At 40.3% G+C, this 26,501-nt stretch overlaps 1 protein-coding gene across 8 annotated transcripts in view; it reads right to left on the bottom strand.

The window, feature by feature from the left end:
• Positions 1 to 22,013: 22,013 nt before the first annotated feature.
• KLHL24 (kelch like family member 24) overlaps positions 22,014 to 26,501 on the bottom strand; it is a 36,798-nt gene continuing 32,310 nt past the window's right edge. For all 8 annotated transcript variants that reach the window (XM_081236045.1, XM_081236051.1, XM_081236049.1 and 5 more), the window contains one exon: positions 22,014 to 24,236. In XM_081236045.1, coding sequence (XP_081092171.1) covers positions 24,036 to 24,236 — 201 coding nt within the window. In that variant the 3' untranslated portion in view covers positions 22,014 to 24,035. The remainder of the gene's footprint in view (positions 24,237 to 26,501) is intronic.

Raw genomic sequence — 26,501 nt, 5'->3', positions numbered from 1 at the left:
GGCCAGGAACTTACTCCAAAGCCCTGCATGATAAGGGAATAGAGGGATTTATAAAATGTCACTGTTGGCCTCCTGACCTTAATGTCTATTAAGGGTAAAGGCAGATTAACAATATTTGTTCAACAAATTTTTTGTGTGTTTCTATTCTCTGTCCTGGCACTGTGTGCCGAGCACTATGTTAGATTCTGAGGACCAGAAATGAACAAAACAGTTTCTGCCCTTGTGACATTTACCGTCAATCTAATCTGAAAGGCCAGGAAAGGACTCTCTTAGCTTTAAGCTAAAACCCAAAGAGAGAATGGGAATCGGGGAGATAAGAATAAATTTCATGGAGAAAGAGGTAGGGTAAGTGGTCAGCATGGGCATGTCTGTATTCTCCGACTTTGGGGGTCTAACCCCGAGGCAGGGGCTTAGAAATATCCAGCTGAATGTGGAGGACGCTAGAAGCCCATTTCTCCTGGCCCAGCTTGGAAGGCTGCCCAATTCTGGCAGAAGTCTCACATTGATCAGGGCTTAGGAGCAGACAGCAGCATTAGTGAGAAAGAGGAATCTGAGATAGTGCTGCTGGGTGTCCACAATTTGCAGATGGTGTGCCAGAAACCCAGACTTCTCTTATGCCTTCTGCCAGGCAAGCAGAAAGTAGCATGGGTGAGAGCCATGGACAGGCCAATGGGCACTGTGCCAGGGGCCGGATGATCCTAAACCAGAGGCCTTATGGTGGACTAATTGGCAGGTAATGATGTGGCTAAGACCCCAAGGATGGGCAGAGCTAAAAACCCCAGCAAGAGCTGAAGTGCTCCCAGGTCAGCTGGTGAGAGGAGCAGGGATGAAGGAGTCGGGGTGGGAAGGTGAGACATCAGACTCTCAAGGTGCTGAAGCAACAGATCATGAGCTTGACAGCCAACAACCTCAGCAGTTGATGCCAGTAGGGCCCTGGTGACCAGGTATGACTAGGCACATGGCTGCAAAGGCCAGTGAGGACCCAGGCTATGGCTCACAGCTCTGCACACAGATCTGAGACCCCTCTGGCCACTCCCTCAAAGCTTCCCTTTGATCCCACAGGCCATCTTGGGAAGTCAAGAGTGGGGAGGGGTAAGTTCTGATAGGACTACAACTTTCAATTGACTGAATATTTACCCAAAATGAGATGGTTTAAGACCATATAACTTTCACTGGCAAGTTTTTTTGTTTGTGTTTCCAGAGTATTTTTTTTAATCGAATGAAAGATTCTTGAAATGCTATAGTGCTTTACGATTTTCAAAAGTTTCACACACGTGATTTCATGTAATTCCATAATAACCCTTTTTCCCCCCACCCCTATCTTGCCTCTCCCTGTTCCCTCTCCCCACTGGTAACCACTAATTTGTTCTCTATATATGTGAGTCTGCTTCTTTCTTGTCTTATTCACTAGCTTGTTGTATTTTTAAGATTCCACGTATAAATGATATCATGCAGTATTTGCCTTTCTCTGTGTGACTTATCTTACTTAGCATAATGCCCTCCAAGTCCGTCCATGTTGCTGCAAATGGCAAAATTTCATGGCTGAATGAAATTTTATGGCTGAGTAGTATGGCAAGCTTAAATTTAGCCCACTCCCCAACAGGAATGAAAACCCACAAGAAAGTTTTCATCATTTAAAGAGAAATAACAGCTATGGATTTATATACATACGCACACAGTGTGTACACTTCAGTAACAGAAATAAGCTCTATGAAGCAAATGGCAGGGTGCTAAGAGAGCACTGCACAGGGGGACCAAATTTAATATGGAGGTAGAAAAAGCCTCCCTGAAAAAATATTAAGTGATACTGAAAGCAGTAGGAGCCGTCGGGTTGCGATAAAGCCTAAGACAAAGTGAGAGAAGTTCAGGGTAACTTAAGAGCAGAGTGGCTGGGTTTGGGGCTGAGTCAGGCAAGAACAAGATCGTGCAGGTAGGTGGTGTTAAGATTTTTATCTTTACCTTAAGAACAACAGGAAGTCATCAAAGTGTTTTAAGCAAGGGAGTAATGTACTCAATTTGCCCTTTTAAGGTAATATATTCGACCTAGCAAATGGGTTGGGAATGACTGGAGGGGTGTGTGAACAAAGAAGCAGCCACACAGTTGGAAAGCAATTTGATCATCCAGGTGAAAAATGAGGGTACCTTACAGTGGGCAGCGGAGATGGAGGGAAGCAGAAAGATTCAAGAATTGTGGAGAAAATACCGAGAGACTTGGTAATGAACTGGGAGAAGACCAGGGAAGTGAGAAAAAGCAGCCCCAGCCTTCAAGCAGATGGTGCCCTGCAATGGAGCCCACAGCTGGAGATTGGATTTCAGGCCCCTCCTTGGCCAGGCCTCCTGCACTGGAGGGGGGCCTGGAAGGAGAAGATTAGGAGAAGAACCGAAGGGGACTGGTTTCTGGAGTTGGCAGATGGTGGATGGTGATGCCATTTACTGAGAGGAGAGAGACTGCAGGGAGAACAGATTTTCTATGTTGGGGGTAGTAGTGAGTGAATCAAGAATTCTTGGGACATTTTAAGTTTAAGACATCTACCTGAAGACATTAAACAGGCATCTGTGCACACAATTCTGGGGCTCAGAGAACTGGTGGGTAGCGCTGTCAACATACCCTTGTCAACAGGTAGTTCTGAGAGCTGATGAGATTGGAGGAAAGACAGCACGGTTCAGAGGGGTTGCACAGTCACAGCCCATAATGTCACACTTTGCTTTATACAAGACAACATTCCAAATGTTGAGAAATATCACATAATAACCTGGATTTCCCCTTCTTTGAAAAACCAAGGGACTTCCCTGGTGGCACAGTAATTAAGAATCCGCCTGCCAGTGCAGGGGACACGGGTTCGAGCCGTGGTCTGGGAAGATCCCACATGCCGCGGAGCAACTGAGCCCGTGCACCACAACTACTGAAGCCCGCGTGCCTAGAGCCCGTGCTCCGCAACCAGAGAAGCCACAGCAATGAGAAGCTCGTGCACCACAACGAAGAGTAGCCCCCTCTAGCCTCAGCTAGAGAAAGCCCGCGTGCGGCAACAGACCCAATGCAGCCAAAAATAAATAAATAAATAAATAAAATTTAAAAAAACAAAAAGGAAAAATCAAGCTGTGGTAACCTGGACCCACATTGCTATAATTAGATACTAGCTAACACTATGAACCAGGCAGTGTTCCAGGCACTTCACAAATTTAATCTAAGTAACAACTTGATTTTTATGGTTCATACTTTAAGGAAGAGAAAACTGAAGCACAGAAAGGTTGAGTAACTTATCAGACAGCTAAGAAGTGGCGGAGCTGGGTTGCAGACCCAGGCTATCTGGCACCAGGGTTTGAGGGCTTAGACACCTTGGGTGCAGCTGGGAAGCTGCAATCCCATTTAGAAAAGCCCTGTTGCCTGCAGGGCATGGTCCCACCACTTCCTATTATTTTCCTGTCCCCCCCAAACCCCATCCCAGTCTGAGCATCAGTTGCCATTTATTGTTTTATTTGCACTGCTGTTTTCTGATATTGGAGAATTATTTATCTATACCAAGTAGAATATTAAAAATATCAAAGACATCTAACTTCCATGGGTAAGAATTTTAAAATTATTTATTTGTGAAATTTCTGTTTGTATGTTATCTGGTCAGATAGAATTGATAAAAACAGGTTAGTATTTAGGTTAAATAAGTATTAGAAACTCATAACTATGTTTCCGTGCTTCTGAAACAGTCACGCTTCTGATATATACTTGGGATCTATCATTCCCAAGTATAAAAGATGAAAATGACACAGAGCGAAGGCAACAAAATGTTAAATAACTAACTTTTCAATTTCAGACAGTTTTATTTAGATAAGGTTGATCTGAGACCGAGGTCTTGGGAGACTTTGACAGTATGCTTAAACTTAGTTTAAAGTCTTGGGGGAAAAATACGGTTTATGTCAGTTTGGGGTCTTACAGTCTCTCAAGTGGAGGAGGGGGTGGGGTGACTTCGATCGCTCACCAGTCCCTTCCTTAGTGACAGTGTGAGAGGAGGGAGGTGGGGGTGAATGTTAAACGTACAGTATTAATGAAAGGAAAAGCAACAATTATTAAAGTTAGTCAAGAAGGTTTGGGCTTCCCTGGTGGCGCAGTGGTTGAGAGTCCGCCTGCCAATGCAGGGGACACGGGTTCGTGCTCCGGTCCGGGAAGATCCCACGTGCCGTGGAGTGGCTGGGCCCGTGAGCCATGGCCGCTGAGCCTGCACGTCCGGAGCCTGCGCTCCTCAGCGGGAGAAGCCACAGCAGTGAGAGGCCCGCGTACTCCAAAAAAAAAAAAAAGAAAAAGAAGGTTCTTGGAATGATGGCACTGACCCAGGAGAAGGAGCTGGTATTTGGAAGGGAGGCTCACTCTGGGAGCTGCAGCCCCCGGCTTCTTGCAGGGCTCCACTGCAGAGGAGGGGTGGGGCAGACTGAAAGCAGCAATCAGATAACCAAGGAAAGCCTGGGAAGGGTGGTGAGGCTCAGACTCTGTCTGAGAGTGGGAGGGGAAGCTGGCTCAGATGGACAATTTTGCTAAGCTCTGCCCCAGAGATCCCTAGGCTGGAAGTATCCTCCTGGCCTCCACCCTGGGAAGACCAACCACCCTTCCTAAGATTAACAGGGACCCCTGGAGCCCTTGTCGTCATGAGGTTCCCCTACCAGGATGCAGTCACTAATTAGACTTCTAAAATGAGAACCTCACACGTACAGTGCCCAGCAAACTGTTAAAGTAGTTAGTGCCTGGGAATTAAACTCGGGTTGTTAAAAATAAATGATTGTCCACAGCCAGGTTCAAACAAGAAACCAAACGTCTGGTTGGTCTTTTTGGATTTTGACAAAACTATATCCCGCCCTTGAAGATCTTACTGGACCCCATCCTAACCCACAAAGAAACCATGCATTGTGCTTCTCCTCTGTGTGGATTGGGCAGTCACCACAAATGCAGACTTGGGGAATGGGGAAGATGATGCAAAACATTTTCATTGGTGAAAAAAAAAAAAGGGTATTTGCCCTGAAAGGAAACTTTCTATGGTTGGAAGTGGTTGGGTTCTCTGTATTTGTTTCATATGAAAATGAAGATGAGGAGAACTTGGAACTCTCATACATTGCTGATGCGAATGTAAAAGGGTGCAGCCGCTTTGGCAAAGAGCTTGGCAGTTTCTCAAAATGTTAAACACAGAGTTATCATGTGTCCCTGCAGTTACACTCCTAGGCAAATACCCAGGAGAAATGAAAGCATATGTCCACACTGAATTTGTACAGGAATGTTCATAGCAAAAGCATGTATCTCAATAAGGTTGTTTAAAAAAAAAAAGAAGTCATCTCTGGGCACAGGCTAAAAATATCTGAAAATTACTTGTAAAGTTAACATAAATATACAATTTCAGCTGTAATATGATTTGATTGTGGTGGAATCTAGACAATGTAAAAAGGCGAATGTACAAAAATAGTCCTGCTTAAACTTCTGGGTCAAGCTTTAAAGACCGAAGACTTCTGATTTTAATTTGGTTACATTTCCTTATATCTTTCATCAGCTGTTAGGTGTCTAGTTAATACAATACTGTGATATTTTCAGTTATTGTTTATTGTTTTTAAAGTGGTTTTCTACACTACAGCTCTCTGTTATTAAAGATAAATAATGACACTAGTGCTAAGCTTATTAATTTGTCGACAGAATTTTTTATATACTTTAATACCATTTTCTTGATGGTATTTACTTATATTATCCTCTGGTAGCTTTTATCATGATCTTTTCCTGGCTTCCTATTTTATGGCTCATCTGTTCTAGAAATGCTCTGCAAATGCCCTCAGTCAAGAGGTATAGTCCTGGCTGTAAACAGCCCTCATTCCCAAATATAATAAGAGGCCTTTGGTGGCCTAGATGAAGCCAAAACAAATAATATTGCATATACATCAGGTTTCGAAAATCAATTACTGCCCAGAGTGCTATCCTGTTGACCCTGATATTGGGAGGCTTATTTGGCCTTTACCATGGGGCACCCAATGGCAGATTGTGGGATGTTGCCCCTGTAGTCAGATCTCAGATTCTTCCAATGCAAGTGAACAGGGGATTTTAGTTGGGAAGAGTAATCTCCTATAAATTGACCTGGGCAGTGAGTCATACTACCTGCATAATAACTTTTATTCTCCAAACATCTCTAAACTCTTATACTTTATATGGCCATTATGTTTCTCCTTCTATGCTTACAAAATGCCTTATTCATATGTTCAGAGTAAACTCATCCAGGTTTGGTGTCCCCAGCTGAGCAGCAGATAATGTCAGAACAGTCATAAATGTGCCTAGAGAAGAATTGTTCACATTATAAAAGGAACAAAAGGAGGGGAAACTGTCAGAGAGTTTTCTGAGCTGCTTTGTTTTCTATTCACTATAGATAACACCAACTGGAGAATTTCAGTAGTCAGTGTTTGTGTATAGAATGAGTTTGGATCTTCATAGCCCAAAATGCAGGCAGTCTGTTGTAAGATAAAAAAAAAAAAATCATAATATTGGGAATGATAGCTGGGAAAGCTGTTTTTTGGTTTGTTTGTTTTGTTTTTTGACTCAATTTTATACTGCTTGTACAGTGTTGACATTTATATTTTGTGTAAAAGATTTATTTATGCAACAGCATAGGGCTGAGAAGCTGTGCCTCTCCTTGCCCCCCTTTGTCACCGTGTCTCTCTCCTTGGAACTCTCCTTTTAGATGTGGCATACATGACAGCTTGGCAGATGTCACATCCACTCCCAACCCTTTCTCCCTTGCCTTCTTCTATAAAAGCCAGAAAGTTAAACACTCAATTTCCTACCCTCCCTTGAAGCCAGGAGTGACCATGTGACTCAGTTGTAGCCAAGAAGATGAAACCGCAAGTTCAGTGAATAAAAAGAGAGACTCCCAAAGAAAGGGGAGAGCTGTAGCTAGTCCTGCCTCAGCCTCTCTGTCCCCTTCCTCCTGCCTTGAGTTTGGATGTGATGCCTGAAATTACGGCAGCCATCTTTCAACCATGGAGTTTCAAGCCAACACCTTAAAAACAGGACAGAAAGAAAGCTGGAGCCTGGGTCTTTTATGATGGTACCAGGCCTGGACTGCCAACTTGCTATGTAAGAAAAACATCATTTGTTTGTTTAAACAACTTGTGGCCAGACTTTCTGTTATTTTCAGCCAACCACATTCCTTTATGACACACGAGATTTCTTCAATGTGCTTCTTTCCTATTCTCAACTTCTCAGATAGCTCTTTCTCAGTCTCCACCCCCAGCTCCTCTTTCTCTGCCTATGCCTGAATACTGAGATTTCTGTGTCTTCTATCCTTGTTCTATTCTCATTTCTTGAATAATTTTCTCCATGGGCACAGCTTCAACTGCCCCTTGCATACCAACAAGTTCCAAATCTAGATCATGAATTTGGGCCTCCAACCTGAACCTGGACCATTATTTTCACGTGCATTTAAGACATTTCCCTTTGTATGGCCCTGAAGCAAATTCAGCCTATCCATAATTAAACTAATTTTTCCCCCATCCAAGGCTTACTTTTCTCCCTTCTCTTACTATTTTGATCAGTTTCACCACCCACTCAGTTATCTGAGATAGAAACTTTGGAATCATCCACTCCTTGTTTACCTTCACAGGTCACATCCAATTAGTCTCCAGGTGTTACTGACTCCATCTCTTAAATTCTTCTTAGGTCAGCTCTCTCTCCTTTAGTTCCTCACCATTGCCCTGGTCCAGGTGCCCACCCTCTCCACCTGGACTGCTACCCTCTCCTCCTAATTGGTTGTGCTGCCTTCCTACTCTCCCCATCTAGTGTGTTTCAACCACTGGGGTCAACTTTCTAGAACACATCTGATCATTTCACTCTACTATTTAAAACACCTCAGTGCCCTGGCCCCATTACCTAGGGCCAGTGGGTCTCAAATTTTACTGTGCATCCGCATTACCTGAAGGACTCGTTTAAACATAGATTGCCACTCCTCCAGAGTTTCTGATTCAGTAGGTCTGGGGTGGGTCCTAAAATGTGTATCCCTAACAAGTTTGAGGATGGTGCTGATCAGGGACCACATTTTGAGAACCACTGGTCTAGGCTAAAATTAGAACTCTTTAACGTCAGGTTTAAATCATTTACAACCTACCTTCCCAGTTTCTGGCCACTGCTCACCACATTCCATAAGTTTTTTGGGGGTTTTTTTTGGCCGCACAGCATGCAGGATCTTAGTTCCCCGACCAGGGATCGAACCCTTTCCCCCTGCAGTGGAAACATGGAGTCTTAACAACTGGACCAACAGGGAAGTCCCCATAAGTTATTTCTGAGGTCACCTGCCACTTATATCAAGGTCTCAATCATTCTCTTCCCCTTGTCTGGAATGCACATTCCCCTTCTCATTCCTGGCAAACTCCCTACCAGTTTTTCAAGAAAAGTCCAGCTCCAGCTTCCCTTCTGAAGAATTAATTTCCTGCTTCCTCCTCTACACTCTTTTGGCACTTCATATACAGGGTACTTTAGAGTCTTGCTACTTAACCGGTGGTCCTTAACCAACACTAGGGTCATCACCTGGGAGCTTGTTAGAAAAGCAGTTTCAGGCTCCACCCCAGACCTACTAAATCAGAATCTGCAATTTAACAGGATCCCCAGATGATTCCCACGCCAGCTGAAATGTGAGAAGCACTGCTGTGCAGGGCCTTGTGATAGACATTGTGATAGATGCTCTGATGACAGTATTTCCTTTAGTTCCTCCAGCATTCCCATGGCTCGTTACTATTGTCCATGATTTAAAAAGAGGAAACAGAGGCTGGTAGTAGCAGAGCTGGGATTCAAACCCAGGGCCATCAGGCTTCAAAAATCTGTGCTTGCTCTCCATACTATACCCATCATCTGCCTATCACTGGTCTTCACACATAGTATTGTAATTATCTATCCATAAGTTGGCTCCCTGTCCACATAAGGAGGTGCTGAGTGGGGCAAAGTCCTATTGTCTCTAGAAATCAAGGAAGAAAATTGCACTGGAAACAAGGAAGACCTTTGTTCTTTCGCACTCTCAACTACAGTTCTAATAGCAACTTTGGGTAGGATGAGGTTCCTGAAACAGTTTATACAAATTTTCAAAATATAGCAGCTTTATTGAGATATAATTCATAAATCATATAATTAACTCAAAGTATACAATTCAATGGTTTGTAGTAAATATATTCACAGAATTGTGCGATCACTACCCCAAAGCAAACCACATTGCCAATTAGCAGTCACTCTCCATTTCCCCCAGACCCTCCATCTCTAGGCAACCACCAACCAACCTCTGTCTCTATAGATCTACCTATTCTGGGTGTTTCATATGAATGGAATTGTACAATAGGTGGCCTTTTGTGACTGGCTTCTCCCACTTAGCATAATGCTTTTAAAATTCAGTCATGCTGTAGCATGTATCAGTTCTCTTTTCCTTTTTATTGATGAATGAAATTCCACTTCTTATTTATCCATTCATCAGTTGATAGACCTCTGAGTTGCTTCCACCTTTTGGCTGTTACAAATAAATAATGCTGTTATAAGCACTGTTTAAGTTTTGGCATGGATATATGTTTTTATTTCTCTTGGGTACTCACCTAGGAGCTGGGTTATGTGGTAACTCTATGTTTGACTTTCTGAGGAGCAGCAAGACTGTTTTCCAAGGTGGCTGTACCATTTTACATACTCAGCAGCAGTGTATGAGGATTCCATTTTTCCTACATCCTTGTCAAGTGGTTTGTTATTATCTGTCTTTTTTTTAAATTCAATTTATTTAAACTAAAAAAAAAAACCCCAAAGCCTGTGGTTTTTTTTTTTTTTTTTTTTTATTAGGCCTGTGGTTTTTATTATAGTCATTTTAGTGGGTATGAAGTGGTAGCTCATTGTGGTTTTGATTTGCATTTCCCTAATAACTAATGATATTGAGCATCTTTGCTTGTTGGCCATTTGTATATCTTCTTTGAAGAAATGTCTACTCTGATCTTTTGCCCATTTTGAAATTGGGTTTTTTTTATTTTATTTTATTGAGTGGTAAGAGTTCTCTATATGTTGTGGGTTGAATGTGTCTCCTCCAAAAGATATGTTGGAGTCCTTGCCCTCGATACCTCGGAATATGACTTTATTTGGAGATAGAGTCTTTACAGATGTAACCAAGTTAAAATGAGGTTTTATGGTGGGGTTAATCTAATATGGTGGGTGTCCTTATAAAAAGGGGAAAATTTGGACACAGAGAGACATGCATACAAGTAGAACATCATGTGAAGATGAAGGCAGAGAACAGGGTGATGTAGCAGAAGCTAAGGAATGCCAGAGATTGACAGAAAATACCAAGAAACTAGATGAGTGGCATGGAACATTTTCTTCCTCGCAGTCCCCAGAAGAAATCGAGATACCTTGATCTCAGACTTATGTCTTCCAAAACTGTGAAGCAATAAATTTCTGTTGTTTAAGCCACCCAGCCTGTCATACTTTGTTATGGCAGTCTCAGGAAATTAGTACACTATATATTCTACATACAAGTCCCTTAACAGATAATATGATTTGCAAATATTTCCTCCCATTCTGTGGATTGTCTTCAGTTTCTCGATGGTATCCTTTGAAGCACAGAAGTTTTAAACTTTTATCAAGTTCAATTTAATTTTGACTCCTCTGCAGGGTTAGTTTTTAAGGCCAGCCTTTGAGATTTATTCTGATCCCAGGAGGGGTCTTCTTAGTGGTTTCTTTCCCTAGTTCTCACTGGTAAACTAGCTGGCCTGTGTTTGTTGACCTCTTGGAGCTACCAGCCTTCTCTTAACTGTCTACCACCATTGTGGTGGACAGTTTGAATATCTCCACACTCTGTTAGAAATAGAGTCAGTCAGCTTTACAAGCAGGGTGCTATGCTGGGGTCGTAGGCTCTGGTCTTCTTGACCTGCCTTTTTTGGTGTGGAACTTCTGCCGTCCAAGGAGGGGCTGGCTGGAGGAAGGGTGCCTCTACCTCTCAGCGATACTCACCTGGAAATTAGCCTAGGCAACATGGAGCCGTGGGGGGATGCAAAATGCTGGGGGCCTGCCCCTCCCATGGAGACCTCTTTGCCTGGGAGCAGGGGAGTCCCGTCTTCTTGACCACATCCACTTGGAGTGTAGCTTCTGTCATATTGAGTTGGGAGGGAAAGTGAGGTGGAGCGTGCATAGTGGTTTAAGTGCTACAGACTCTGTTCTTACTAAGTTTCAGCAGATTTTTTGAATAAATGTTTCTTTACTTATACGCCCTTAGGATAATTTCTAGAGACTTTAAATGTTGTTATTTTTAAAATAATTTTCACCAATTACAGTTGTTTTGCTGAGGTGGGGGTCTGTGAAACTCTTCACACCACTATTCCAGAAGTAATTTATATACTTTTGATAAAAAATGGGATCATAGCAGTTGTGGAGGTAGGGGTAGGGGTGGGGTTAGGGATAGCAGTAGCAGAGTAAGTCAGGAATAAAAGATTGGGTAACAACCCATCAGGACTTCCAGTTAGCGAACAAGAGAGAAGCAGTAGGTGTGAACAAAACCAGGAATCACTAAAGAAATTTGGAGGCTTTATAACTTCCCCATTCCTCTATTTTTCAATATATCCCTTCTGCCTCCCATACTGATAATCAGTCAAATAAATATTCATTACCTACTCTGTGCCAGGCACTTTGCCTGGTCCTAGGGATAGAGTTAGGTTAACAAGACAGACTTGTTCCTTGCCCTCAAGGAGTGAAAAATAAACCCGTTTGGGGAATCAGGAAAGGCATCATAGATGAGGTAGCATTTGATCTGGATTCAGACGCAAGGAGAGGGTTATTGCTGAACCTAGATTTAGACAGAAACCCAAAAGCTAATGATAAGATCAGGGAAAGTCACTGTTATGTAAGATGCCAGGAAGTCATTAAAAATATGATTTAAAACATACTGATGAAAATTTTCAGTTCTAGGCAAATTCAAAACAGGCCATTTGTTATTAGCACTCTACATTCTAGCCACTTTCTCTCTCCTTTCACTTTCAAGTGACCTTGGGCTTTCCAAAACTACCTACTAAGGCATCTTACCCCAGCTGGTCCTCTCCTCTGGGCTGGATTCTTGGCTAGATACTTGGACCTCACCAAATAAGAGATGGTTTCTAATTTTGAAGAGTCCATAATCTGGGAGAGGGAGGTAAGGAGTCAAGTAAACAGTAAAGTACTCTCACAGAGGTACACCAAGGAGGTAATGGGGGCACACAAGAGCCCATCTAACTCAGACTGGGCTTATTACCAAAGCAAACTTGGGTCCACTTGCCCACACGCAGTAAAGCCACTCTACTGACACCTGGTTGTGGTGAAGGAGAGTACAGCGTTCATTGCAGGGCCAAGCAAGAAGTCCAGGGCAGCTAGTGCTTGAAAGACCAGAATTCCCCAAATGGTTTCAGGAAAAGGTTTTTAAAGATAGGGTGAGGTGTGTGATCAGCTCGTGGACGTTCTTCTGATTGGTTGGTGGTGATGATCAGAAGTCAACATCATCAACCCGGTTCCAACCGGTCTAGGGTCTACGTGTTGTGGGCAGCATACAGTTAAGTTCTTCCACCTGGTGGGGGTTTCAGTATCTGCAAAACAGCTCAGCGGACATGGCTCAGAATATTATCCATAGCCCTTGAGAAGGAACCAAAGATCCTTGACTTTGTTTAACGGCTAAACTATTATTTTGTCTTGCTTGACTGTTTTCCTTTCTGCATTTTCTCACTTCTCTGATTAAAGTTATTCTTTGACTAAAGTTTATCTATAGACAAAAGGCAGGCCAAGGATATGAGGGAGGGGATCCTGTTCTGGGAAGGCCCCATAGGGCTCTGCTTGGTTACAGGATGCGAAGAGGGTGATCACGGAAGCTCCCCTGAGGAAATGAATCCTAGCTCTTTCAGAGAATGTAGGGGAGATAGCTGGAGGCCAGGCATTCCAGGAGAAGGAAACCAAGGCAAAGAGATGGGTAAGCCCAGGAAGCGTTCCTCCTCTCTCCCCCACCCCACCCAAGATTTGGGGAATTCCATATTGTATTGATTTTGACAAGAAACAAAGCTTCCCTCTCCCTAAGGAATTCAGATCTTTCTCTCTCCCTCTCTCTTTCTCCACTAGCCCTTAGCAGCCAGTTAGGTACATGAACTGGTGTCAGCTGAGTGTTTCCACCCCAGATTTCAATCAAGGAGTCAGTGAGGTAAAGATAAATCTATTAGCATGGTGGATGGGTAGGGATGTTCTATCCAGATTATTTTTGCTTAAAGATAATTGTGTGTGTCCTTCATAGCTCTCTAGAGCTGCCCCAGTTTATGCCTATTTTGTAGGTAGGATACTTGGCTGCCTCATCAACTGTGTGAGCCTCTGCTACCTTCCAATTAATTTCCTATTCAGATAGTGTTGTTTCAGTCACATGCCAACAAGGAATTTTGATCTTAGGCAAACCACTTAGAAGACTCTTCCATAGAGATAATGAAGGCCTGAACTAAGGCATTGGTAGGGAGGATGGAAAGTTAGATGGATGGATAGATAGATAGATAGATTGATTTAGATATAAAGAGGAAGAGTTCCTGGCACAAGGTATGTACTCAATATTTGAATGCATGATTGAATAATAGGAAAAATTACTCTTAGGTTTCAGTCAATTTTGTTGCTATTAACCAGAAAGGAAAATACAAGATGAATCTTTTGGAGAAAGCTGCTTTTGACTTTCAGGTTCTAGTAGTCCCATATTAAGGACTCATACAGAAATTTCTAGAAGACATTTGGATATAAGTATCTTGTCTGAACATTTAGATTTAGGATCCATCAAATATAGTCATAACTGCGACCATAGTGGTGGATAAAATTACCCAGGATAATTATCTGCAGGGTAAGAAGAAAGCCTGATGATTAAAGATTTAGGGCAGAGGCAGAGGAAGAGTCCATGAAAGAGAAGGAAAAGGAAAAGGAAAAGGAAAAGTATGGCTATAGACAAGATAGGAAAATGTCATCAGGAGCATCAGATTTGTTAAATAAGATAGGGACTTAGAATTTAACAACAAAGATGTAATTGGAGCTCTTGGCAAATGTGATTTCTGTAGTGGTGTGAGTATGTGAGCCAGATTGCGGTATATGAAGAAGTGAGGCAAAGGAGAAACTTTAAAAAAAAGAGGGTAGAGCAGAAAGGAACTTGGGGCTGCAGAAAGGATTTTAAAGATGGGAGAGGCTAGAGTATGTTTAAATGCTATGGGAGGCTTCCCTGGTGGTGCAGTGGTTGAGAGTCCGCCTGCCGATGCAGGGGACGCAGGTTCGTGCCCCGGTCCGGGAAGATCCCACATGCCGCAGAGCGGCTGGGCCCGTGAGCCATGGCCGCTGAGCCTGCGCATCCGGAGCCTGTGCTCCACAATGGGAGAGGCCACAGCAGTGAGAGGCCCGCGTACCACACACACACACACACACAAATGCTATGGGAAAGTGCTCATAGAGCGGTTGAAAATCAGAGAAGGATGTAGGGGGAAGTCCCTAAGATGCTGGTTGAGTGGGATTCAGAGTTCAGGTGGAGGAGGGACACCTAAATCCTGAAGAAGAGAGAGGATAGGAAAGAAGTACAGGAGGAGAGATTCTACTTCATGTCCTTTAAGTCTCTGAAGGAGAAAACAAGATCAACTGCTGAGAAGAGAGTGTAGTACGCCAGGAGAGTGGCGAGTGAGTTGAAGCCTTGCCAAGAGTACCTTACCCAGTTGAAGTTGGAGATCACACAATTTCAGAGGTATAAATTAGCTGATTTTCTCTACCTGTGTTCAATAGCTTGGGAGTAGGAGCAGAGAAGGCCAACCACTGGGATGATACACATGGAGGCAGTAGGAGAATAAGTGGAACGGGAAATCAAAAGGGGGAGCAAATTTTGAGTGCTGGTGAGTGTTGGAATCACATTGTGATGATGGAATGCAGGCTAGGAAGGGATAATGGGTAACCCAGGGGCCTGCATGAAGAGGTGTTAGAAGACTGGAGATCTAGATAAGCTCACAAGGAAAATCACAGAATGAGAGAGATGGAAGGAAAGGAAGGCTGTGGCAAAAGACAGAAAGGCTTTGGAGTTTAAGGTTTCATAGGAAAAATAATTCTGGGTGATGAAATGATCCGAGGAATGGCCTTCTATGTTACTTGGAGTGAGTGGGAGTGAACGTCTGTTGACTAGAGGTCAAAACAATGTGAGGCTAGAGCAAAGGGATGGGTCCTATATGCTTAAATGACCCAGGATAATGGCAGAAATCAAAGTTAAAGAGTAAGACTATGAGTCAGAGGTCAAAATTTGCTAACAATTTTATGAATGCTAGGTATATGGAAACCACAAGTTGAGAAGCAGAAAATGCAACAAACTAGGACATTAGTGTAATGTTATTTCCATGTCTCAGTAAGCAGCCCTTCCCTGATTGCTATGTATTTCCTCACTTGACAGAAAGCTCTGGAGGGCAGGGCCTGTCTTATTAATCCCACAGCACCTTACCCAGTTCTTGGCAGCAATTGGAAAGAAGAGACGATACAATCTCTTTACTCTAGAAAGTGCTGATTCTTTATTCCCATTTACACAGTTCTCAGTCCCTGGAATCCTATAAGTTCCCCTATCATACTATATATAGGATTTATCTATTCATATGTCTGATTCTCCCATCATTCTATAAACTTTGAGAACAGGAACTGTCACATTCATTACTGTAATCCCAGAGGAAACGTTCTGTCTGATCCACATTAAGGACGCCAGTGTTTGTCCAATAAATAAATGAATACATAAACGAATCAATCTCTCAGCTGTTAAGAACTACCATTCCTGATTAAGCACCACTGCCAAGTACTGGGCTTTGGTCTCTTCTTTCCCGTTGATGCCAAGCACTGGGTAAGATGCTGTGGAATTAATCTAATAAAACAGGCCTTGCCCTCCAGAAGCTTTCTGTCAAGTGAGGAAATACATAGCAATCAGGGAAGGGCTGCTTGCTGAGACATTACATGCTTTTATATTCTAATTTAATCCTCACAACAAGCCTAAGTAGGAAGAGGGGAAACTGCAGCCCCAGAAAGTTTGAGCATCTTACCCAAAGACACACCAGCAGTAAATGTTAAAGCTGGTATTTGAATACAGCTCTGACTTCAAAACCTATTTTCGCATTATGTTGCCACCAAGCCTAGTCTAAGTGTAACAACTAGGATTTATCAGAAAACCAGGTTTAGTGGATCACTCCACAGTGCTAACTATCATTAAGGCAATGATTCCCAAGGTTTTTTGTTGTTTTTTTTTTGCGGTACGCGGGCCTCTCACTGTTGTGGCCTCTCCCGTTGCGGAGCACAGGCTCCGGACGCGCAGGTTCAGCGGCCATGGCTCACGGGCCCAGCCGCTCCACGGCATGTGGGGATCTTTCCAGACCGGGGCATGAACCCGTGTCCCCTGCATCGGCAGGCAGACTCTCAACCACTGCGCCACCAAGGAAGACCCCCAAGGGATTTTTTTTCCCACTTGCTAGGTATGCTAGTCCTGTGAGAAGCAGATGCTGAGATCAAATGTGCAAGGATTTTAATAAAAATATGCAAGAAAATGCCCTGTGAGGGAAAACATGGAGGGAGGGAGGGAGAGAGAGAAGGAAGGCTGGGAGAGCCATTAGACCCCAGAAACAAGTGAAGGAGAGAGGGAAAAAAGGTTGGGTAGAAGCATCTTACATTGCCATGTAGTCTAATGAAGGTTGGACAAAGCAGAAGGGGAGTCCTGGAGCCCAAATCCACCATCAGAAGGAACATGTGTGCCTTAGTATCGCTGTTACAAGTCACTGGCTGAAAGCAGCTGGTAGGAGGTGTGGGCTCAGCACAAATGCAAGATGGATTTCAAAGCCAGCAGCTGGGGCATCATTTGGTCAATTATGCTCTCTGTGGTTGGAGGCTAGTCAGGCCCATTTCCATAGCTGTCAGCCATGCTAGAAAGCTTGGAGTGTTGCTTTCTGTTTTGTTTCACCTCCTCTGTTTACTCACCTGCAGACACTGAATTCCTATAAAGCCTTACTATCTTTGGTATCATCCACCACATCTCAGTAGGAGTGTGTTAAGCAAGTAAATATGATCTTTTAAAATTCCTCTTTCCTCCTTTACCACACAACCATGTTTTTCTCTAAATAAAAAGATATGAGTATTCAAAGCCTTGACTCTTTGGACTGATTGGCACGTTGGTTGTACTACATATGTACTGATTATTGTTTATCAAACTATGACTCAAAAATCCTGTTTTGGGGTTTCCCTGGTGGCGCAGTGGTTGAGAGTCCACCTGCTGATGCAGGGGACTCGGGTTCGTGCCGTGGTCCGGAAAGATCCCACATGCCGCGGGGCGGCTGTGCCCGTGAGCGACACACACACACACACACACACACACACACACACACACACACACACACACACACACACACACACACACACACACACACACACACACACACACACACACACACACACACACACACACACACACACGTTTTAAGGTATATACAGGCTCTTGCATAAAAAACAGAATCGGTGGTTTTATTCACTAAAACATTAAGCACGTCTGTGCTGAACATGCTATTCAAACATAAACATGAACATGTGACTTATGAGTCTTAATTTATAAAGGTGACTGGGTGATAACACGGAGCAGTCAGTGCCATTGAAAGAAAAGTTTAGTGTTACTCACAGTTCTCCTAGAAACAAGAGGCACAGCGTGTCACACAGGGCCACAGGGGAAGCACCAGTGTCAGGAGGCAGAAAGAAATGAGGGGCAAGCATAGGACAGAGCCTTTACTGGGGTTCCCATGGGTAAGTCAAGGCATAGCAGGGTAAACAGTTTAGGGTTGGCTAGTTTGAATAATCCCAGCTGGTTTGGTGACACAAGGGGTGGTTCTTAGCAGTCTGGTACCTGGCCCTAGGGTGATTTAGGGCATGGGAAATGTTGGTTTGGTGTGTGAGTTAAGGAGGCGGCTGGAGTTTTGGACAGGAGATTGGTTGGTTTATATATGAAAGCTGGGCTCACTGACAAGCTGTTTACTGCCTCTAGGAATTAGCCAGTCCTGGGAGGAGCAGTCTTTCCCCAGCCAGCAAGGTCCCCCAAAGATGTCAAAACATCATATAAAAAATATAAAAGACCCCAACATAATTAGGAGGAAATCACGCCTTTTGATTTTTTCAGTCTCCATTAACAGTTAATGAATAGCAGAGAGGCAGAAGGCAGGTTTAGCCCATTTTCCCCCCTCATTCCGTTAAGAGTACAGGTTATTTTTTGAAGAGAAAATTTAAATTATGAGAGGCTTCTATTCTCTACCCATTGCTCATGGTTTTCCAAATATAAGCTAACAAATGCTTTTAATTCTTTCAACTCCTTCCCTGACTTTGCATACTGCACTTTTGTCCTGAGGACAAAATGCATAGAAAAGGAATCAACATTTATATTCTCCTCTTCTGTGCCAGAATTCTTTTCACTCTTCAACAAACATCCCATTATCCAACAAGCCTGCAAAGTGAGTATTATGACTGCATTTCCTAGAATAAGGAAAGTATGGCTCAGAGAGGTTAAATGGCTTTATGGCAGAGCACAGGCTGGAATCAGATCCGATGAAGCCTATCCACTTTCCAGGTGTGGCTACAGAGGAATTAAGTGAAATGAAAACAGCTTTAACATTTATTATTTAAGACACACTCTAACTTGCCATTTTATTTTGATGGCACAATATAAAAACTAAGCGTAACAAGCTAAGCATTGCTTGCACTTCTGTAACATATCTTTTCAAGATTTTACTTTTGCTAATGTAAAATCAGACACTGCCTCTGCAGTAAACAATGTGCCCTCTTCGACACCTGCAATAAAATTTCTTAAGTTCTTTACTCTTGATATTACTATAAGGGTATTTTTGAAGGCCAAATCAAAAGAACACTACAGTGCAAATGTTATGGATCACTTTCATAATTAAAAATTAAAATCATAATAAAAAAATTCTGAATAGTAACACTTACATGTGGTTCATACTAAAAATTGATTATATGCATATTTATATATAATTACACACAATTCTATAGGAGTATGCAGTGAAGTTGCCTTTTTACTTGTCCCTAAGCCACCATTTCCTCATACACATCAATGTTTTTAGTTTTTTGTTTAGCCTTCTACTTTGTGAACACACTAGTAAATACGTATATTAATTTGTAATTTCCCCCACTCCTTTTTCAAACAACCACTTGAATATATTTAACGTAAGACAAAACAACGAGTTTTTGGTAAATAAAATTTAATACAACCATAGTCAAGTAATAATGGTTAAAAGACATTTTTTATTAGATACAACTTTTTAAAAATTAAAGACAACTATGCACAAAGTATATTTAAACAAGACATATTAGTGTGCTGCAACTAAATTGAAAACAAAGAAATACAAAGCTTTTTTTTTTTTTTTTTTCCCCACTGTGAAGACTCTGGAGCATCTGAAAGCAAAAGACACTTGGCTGCCACAGGTCTGTACAAGCTGTAAAGCACATTATGCTTTTGTTCAACTCTATAATCGTGTTGTCTTAGATAGCTCCAGAAACTCTCAACAAGATTTAAATTAAGAAACCATAGGGAGGGGTGTTGGGGAAAGAAAGACTAAGAACTTTTTCAGGAAAGATAAATGAAAGAGCCTGTAGAGGAAAAAACAAAACAAACAAACAAAACAGTACATAAGAATGAAACAAAAATAAGATTTACTTTTTTGACTTTAGATGCAGATATTGCAAATGATGTTTACAAGGGTTTAATCGACGTAAGATAGATGTTTTTTTTAAGTATCTTAAAAAGCACCATGGCATCAAACAAAAAAAGTCCCCCAATATAATAAAACTCCAAACACCCAACAACCTTTCTTAACATTTTCTTTCAAGCAACCACAAGGCTGGTGCTCATTAAAAAATTCAAGAAGGGAAATTTACTCAATAGGAAACAAGTATGAAACTTATCTAAGGTAAGCTTTATTTAGATTGAAAGAAAAGTTGAAATAGCACTAGAGAACTTAAGGCATATAGACAAATTCAGATGCAGTTATTTTGAAACCATTAAAACAAATTCTTTTCTTTGGGATGATATATAAAATAAGTTATAACTACTGGTATTCAAAACATTTTTTAATGATGATCTTTAGCACTACAAATATTTAATATCTCAGGCAATCACACAAATGTAAAACATTCATAAAAAACATTTTTAAAAAGTCTGAAGTATGTTGAAACTGTCTCTGGAATTATCAGTTCACACTGCTGGCTCAAGCGGTTTCTGATGACTAGCATTAGACGTGACAGATAGCTAGCTAGTCAAACCTACTGCCTTAAAGGCCAACCAAATTGCCCCATTCCGGTTTCTTGGTATGGTGAATTTATTTAACTAAAAGGAATAATGGGGTGAGGTGATGTAAACCTGGTTTTCAATATAATGCACAAGAAATTCTAAGAAAGGCCAAAATTATGTTGAGGTTAACTGGTGTCTTGAGTTTAGGAAAATAAAGGCAGTCCACAGGAAGCCTTTAAGAGACATTATCTTATCACTTGGCACCACATAAAGAGCAATCTCTTCTCTTTGAAAATACAGTCTGGAGCAGAAGGTATCTTTTCCACATATAAATCTCAAGAAACAAAAGGCACACACTGATGATTCAACCCTCTCTTTTCATGTATGGGTTCTCACAGCATTTCTTTTTAAAAAATCTATTGCCATATCCACACAACAGGAAAAAAAGAAAAAAACAAAACACACCTGGTTTGTACACTGACAAAACTAGTATAATTGAACCTTTGTATTTTCCTGAGTTTCATTTCAAAAGGGTATGACAGTAGAGATACATAAACAATTCATATTCACTCAGAGAAAATGTATCAGTTCACAAAACATTTTCATCTTTCTAAATATAAAAAAATGAATGTTTAACCACCACCACGTGTGAAGCCCCTTTACCAAACTGAATTTACTGTAGAATCATGAACTGAAAGTTACTTAGATATGGCACTTTAAACACTCCAATTAGGCAAAAATGACAAGTTAATACCCTCCCTGAGTATTTACATCACTTTTTTGTTAACACCTGGTTTAAATGGAGTAAATACCTATATTTCAGTCATCTAGGGGAAAAAAAAGGTTACTGAAGATACAATAGGCTACCATTTCATACCTGTGCAGTAAAGTCAGTGGGAAGATTAGAGTAGAAAAGGAAGAAGGCCTTTTTGTTGTAAAAATTAGACCACTTTATAGCTCACTCACATATAGGAACACATGAAAAATGATTAAAGTTCATGGAGTAAAAACTGTACATTTCTGTTGACCCCCCCAAAAAAACTTTTGAATTCCTTCCCCACTGAGGTATATCAATGGCTAGGTTTAGCAAACTTGTATCTCCCGTCAATTTGTTTTCTGATCTTGTAAAACTGTATGCATTATATAGATTCTGACTGTATATGAGTCATCATACTAATATTCATCATGTACTTACATATGTAACAAAGTATTCTAGAAATGCCCAAATTAAAAAAATATACTTCTGGAATTGAATTTAATAAGGTCAACTAAGTTTTACTTTATGTGCCTTTTTCTGATCAGAAACTGATAAAATTCTTGACGTCTGTATGTATGTGTGTAGATGAGCATACCATCTATCTACATATATACACACATGTATTGAATATATACATACATGCTAACCCAAAGGCTTATACGAGCATCACCCACCAAAAGAAAATCTGTCAACTATGTGATGACAGTATGAATATAATCTGATACCATTTTGGTCGATAAATCCCTTTTGATATACTAATTATACCCTAAAATTCTTTATTACTTTATCAATGCTAACATCATTATTTATCAAAAATCAGTAAAGGATGACAAATAATTAAAGGAAATTAAAGTATCAGTTGGGTAACTTTAAAAATTGTTAATTTCATAGGATTCAAACCAAGTTCTTGGTGGCCTACTTAATTTATGTAGTTTTAAATTATGTAGAGAAAAAAATTAAACAATAATGGCATGAGGTCCATGTTTAAACAAATTCTGTTTTATAGGATTTCATTTCAAATTTACAACAGACACCTGAACATTAAAATAAATGTGTAACAAAATACAAGTAAATAGTTAATACTTTTATAATAGACGAAAGTACTAAAATACAGGTTATGTTGAGAAAGTCTTCTTTGTGTGAAGTGTCTATTTATGGATGGGCATGATCTTACAAACACACATGAAAATAACAAGTATCATTTGTATAATTCTCAGCATTAACAAAACACTTTTCTCATATACCACAAAGAATTTCTGAACTACATAGGTTCCATTATCTACAAAAGGTATGATGCAGAAGTAGAAGTATCCCAATTGTATCTACTATTGTCTTTCAACTAAAATGGTAGAAAACTGGTTTCTGAATTGCTTTGATAATTAGAGTTTTCCTCAGAATTCAGATTCCAGCTAGGCATTAAAAGTTGATGCTGTATAGGTTTATTTGAAATCTTTGCATCATTCTAAAATGAGAAAGAAGAAGTAGTTTATCAATGTTAGGTTTTTGATTACTACCTTGGTTTTAACAGAAATCTGGTGACACTATAATCACATATTTGCATCATTTCTCCTATGGCAAGTATATAATTACGATGTCAGACAACAATAGTGCCTGGGGAAGTCGAAATACAGCAGGCTACCTGAACATCCCTATAATGTTTTAAATTTTATCTGTCCACCCAGGAATATCAATAATCATGTACGCTACAGTTCCTGCCATTCCACTTGCCTTAGAAAAAGTTTTACACTCTTCTCTGAAAACCACTAAGCTTTATAAACTGGAGTTGAAACATCTAAACAAAGGCAATTTGATGTAGAGAAGCTTGAGAATATTGATCACTATTTTACACAATGGGTACCAAATGAAAGATTTATCTTAGAAGACTGCAACTACTGCTGTTAGTTTCTTCAAATAGCTAATTTTAAAAGAAATATGGACCCACTGAGACAGGTGGTCCCTGCTTTATCCTTTAAGGGCAGCTTAACAGTAGAGACTCCCAGGATTTTTAGCTGTTCACAAGAAAGTAGGATAACCAGGAAGAGGTCCTCACCCAAAGCACCATAGTAATGAGGTCAAACCCTACTGGGCTAAGGAGAAAATCTGTCCCTGTTTTTCACAAGATAATATTGCAAAGTAGATTTCAACTCTTCTGCCATGTTCAAGAAAAGGCGCATCCCTTAGAGGATTTAGAGATGATATATAAATACTTTTGAGAGCCACAGTGGGCCATTTTCCCTTCAGTGGTCTTAGATGATTTTTTCTTAGGAAATAACATGTAATTTTAATCTCCATTTTAGGGGCACTTGCTTTTGTATCTCCTCCCCCCAAAACACCTTTAATATAAGAAAATAATTCTAAGAATGAAGTCATAACAATTCAGTATTTTATGATATTCAGATTGTCATTACATTTTTATCAATTACAGAAAAAAACCCACAATAAAATTAATCAATTTGGATGTATTGTTTAGTGACAAAGATTTTTAAAACTGGTTTTTCCACCTTAGAATGATTCTAAGTATTCTAAGCATTATATGAGTCAAACTAAATGAAAACTTGCCATGCAATTTTATATATATATATGTGTGTGTATATATATATATACACACATACACATATATGTGACAAAATAAGGAATATACAGTCTTGCAGATAAACATACATAGATGAAGAGACCATTCACAAATTCCTAAAAGGTATGCAGGCAGACATTATTTCCTACTCCACATAGGTTTCTTACAAATACTCACAAAGGTACACTCTCAAAGCCCAAGCAAAGACCACTATTACCTTCAACAACAACAAATTTTTTTTTCCCAATTACAGAAAAGGCTTTATTACAGTTTGAAAGATTGATATTTTGGGGAGAAAGGCAAGACAATTATTATTTTTACTTTTCTGTGCATATTGCAAAAAGAAGATATGTCAAGTTCCCACTCTGGAGTTTTTAAAACCTCTCATCTTGGATTGCTGTGGCTTCTTGGGTGAGGTATCCTGGTTTTAGAGCTTAAAGCATTTCTCATTGTATCTATGAATAGTCACACATCCATGATAGGACACTGGCCTGGGCATTGCAGCTACCCCTGTGATGATACTTGTTGCAGGATCATAACAGAGAATAGTGTCTGTGGCTTCTCCATTTTCCCGTCTTCCACCCAGGATATATATTTTACCATTACATACAGACATACCACAGTTTTCCTGTTCAACCAAATTAAAAAAAAAAATTAACTGTTGACAGTAAGAGATTTGGTAGCAAACTGAAAAGTAAAATAAGACATGCTTTAACACAGTCAAAAGAGGAGACATGAAATAATAAGCTCCCTTTTGCCCAACTCCTGCTCTATGTGTGAATACTAGGTAAATTTGCATGGGTGAAGGGAGTGTTAAGATAGAATATATGTCACTAATTGGGGTCAAGATACGGGAGGTGAAGTGGGGGTGGTGGACTGAGAGAAGGGTTTTAGTTAACTTAATGGTAGTTGAACAAAAACATCCTTGAAGACTTGCTTCTCCTATTACAGGAAGGTCCTTTATTATAGAAAGTGGCTATTACATGATCAAGGGGTAGGAACATTATTCATTATATGGAACATTATTCATTATATGGGATTACCCACAAGTTGAATGAATGAATGAGAGTTATAACCAAATTAAAGAAGCACTGTTATTAGGGACCTTGGATGGGGCACAGAAACTCCCCAGATAACATTTTATAGTTAACTTTCCATGCAATGAGACTCTTAGCTAAATTTTACTCTTCTCTGTCAATAATACAATTACTATATAAAACAAATACTCTTGCAAGGATAAGAGTGATTCTTCAAAGAAAGAAATTACACTAAAATTGTCTGACTATTGCATGAATCTGGTTATGCTGCAGGTCAATTATTCTTCCATTTAAATTTCACTTTAATTTAGAAAGTTATTGCATATTATTATCCTGTTTCCACATAACCAACAATGAGATGGGTTCTACCAGCGAGTACAATAAAAATTTTTACTTGATCAGATTTGCTATACATAAATTTCACTCTTGTAGAAAAAATTAAATCTTGGTGGATTTCTATAATAGAGGATAGTATCTTTGGGTCTAGAAGAATTAGTGAGTATTTTAAAATGTCTACGTTAGAGTTTATATACACCCATATTGACTTGGGGCCCATTATCATCAGTGAATGACAAACTTTTATGTAAAATACCACCCATGAATTGTACCAATTATGTGCCAGACTATAACATTTTCCATCTAAAGCACAATGAGCTCTTTCTATAAATTCTGAAAGTTCTGAACACAATAAAAGACAACATCCTTAGTTTTCAAGTACAAGCTGGCTTGCACTATTGAACTTTACAGTCACTTTGATGATGATTCTTAAACTATATAATTATAGGATCTTATTATTAACATAATTTCATAAATAGTGCTCAGAATTAAATGAAGCAAGCAACCTTCAGAACAGATATTCATTCATATCAGGAAATTACTTGCATAGTAGTTTATTTCACTCTATGAGAGTCTCAAGAGTAATGGCAGCCAGTAAGAAAAATAATTCATTAATACATGAAGTTTTAATGTTATTTCTCATGATTTAAATGAAACACAATCTTAATATTGTAAAATATACCCCTCTCCTTAGTTACTATTTTTTATAATGCTTAATGCTTAAATGTTAAAATGCCAACAATAAAGAAAAAGAATCAGATTTCTTTTCAATTATTATTCTAAACTTTAATGACATTTTAAATACCTAGTCCGCTGAAGAAGGGTAAAAAAAAAAATCTTCATCAGTCAGTAAAAAAAAATATGTTCCTAATGAAAGTTAAAAAGCAAAATATGTTTAATATAGCAAGTTGTGGAATTTAGGAATTATGCAAAGTCAAAAGGCATGGAAATGGCGAGGTAAAAACAGAGAAAAAGTCTGGGTCCGTTAGGACTGGAAAAAAAGAGCTCATTTTTTCAGTTCTTTTTTTGTCATTCAACATTCTAAGCATTTAAAAAACCCACAACCTTTGACTCAAATAGCTGTCTACCATGAAATTACAGTTGATTTATCGTTTTTCATTTGATTAGTATTAAAAGGGTAGGCAGCACTTCCCTGGTGGCGCAGTGGTTAAGAATCCGCCTATCACTGCAGGGGACATGGGTTCAAGCCCTGGTCCGGAAGGATTCCACATGCCGGGGAGCAACTAAGCCCGTGCGCCACAACTACTGAGCCTGTGCTCTAGAGCCTGTGAGCCACAACTACTGAGCCCACGTGCCACAACTACTGAAGCCCGCATGCCTAGAGCCTGTGCTCTGCAACAGGAAAAGCCACCACAATGAGAAGCCCGCAGACCGCAACGAAGACTCGCCCCTGCTCTCCGCAGCTAGAGAAAGCCCGAGCACAGCAATGAAGACCCAATGCAGCCAAAAAAAAAAAAAAAAAAAAAAAAAAAATTTTTACCGAGCACCAATCAATCAAT

The sequence above is a fragment of the Mesoplodon bidens genome (assembly GCF_964165515.1).
Source record: "Mesoplodon bidens genome assembly, chromosome: 5".
Classification (NCBI taxonomy): domain Eukaryota; kingdom Metazoa; phylum Chordata; class Mammalia; order Artiodactyla; family Ziphiidae; genus Mesoplodon; species Mesoplodon bidens.
Note: the sequence above shows the minus strand (reverse complement) of the source record. Positions and strands in the feature narration are given on the sequence as shown.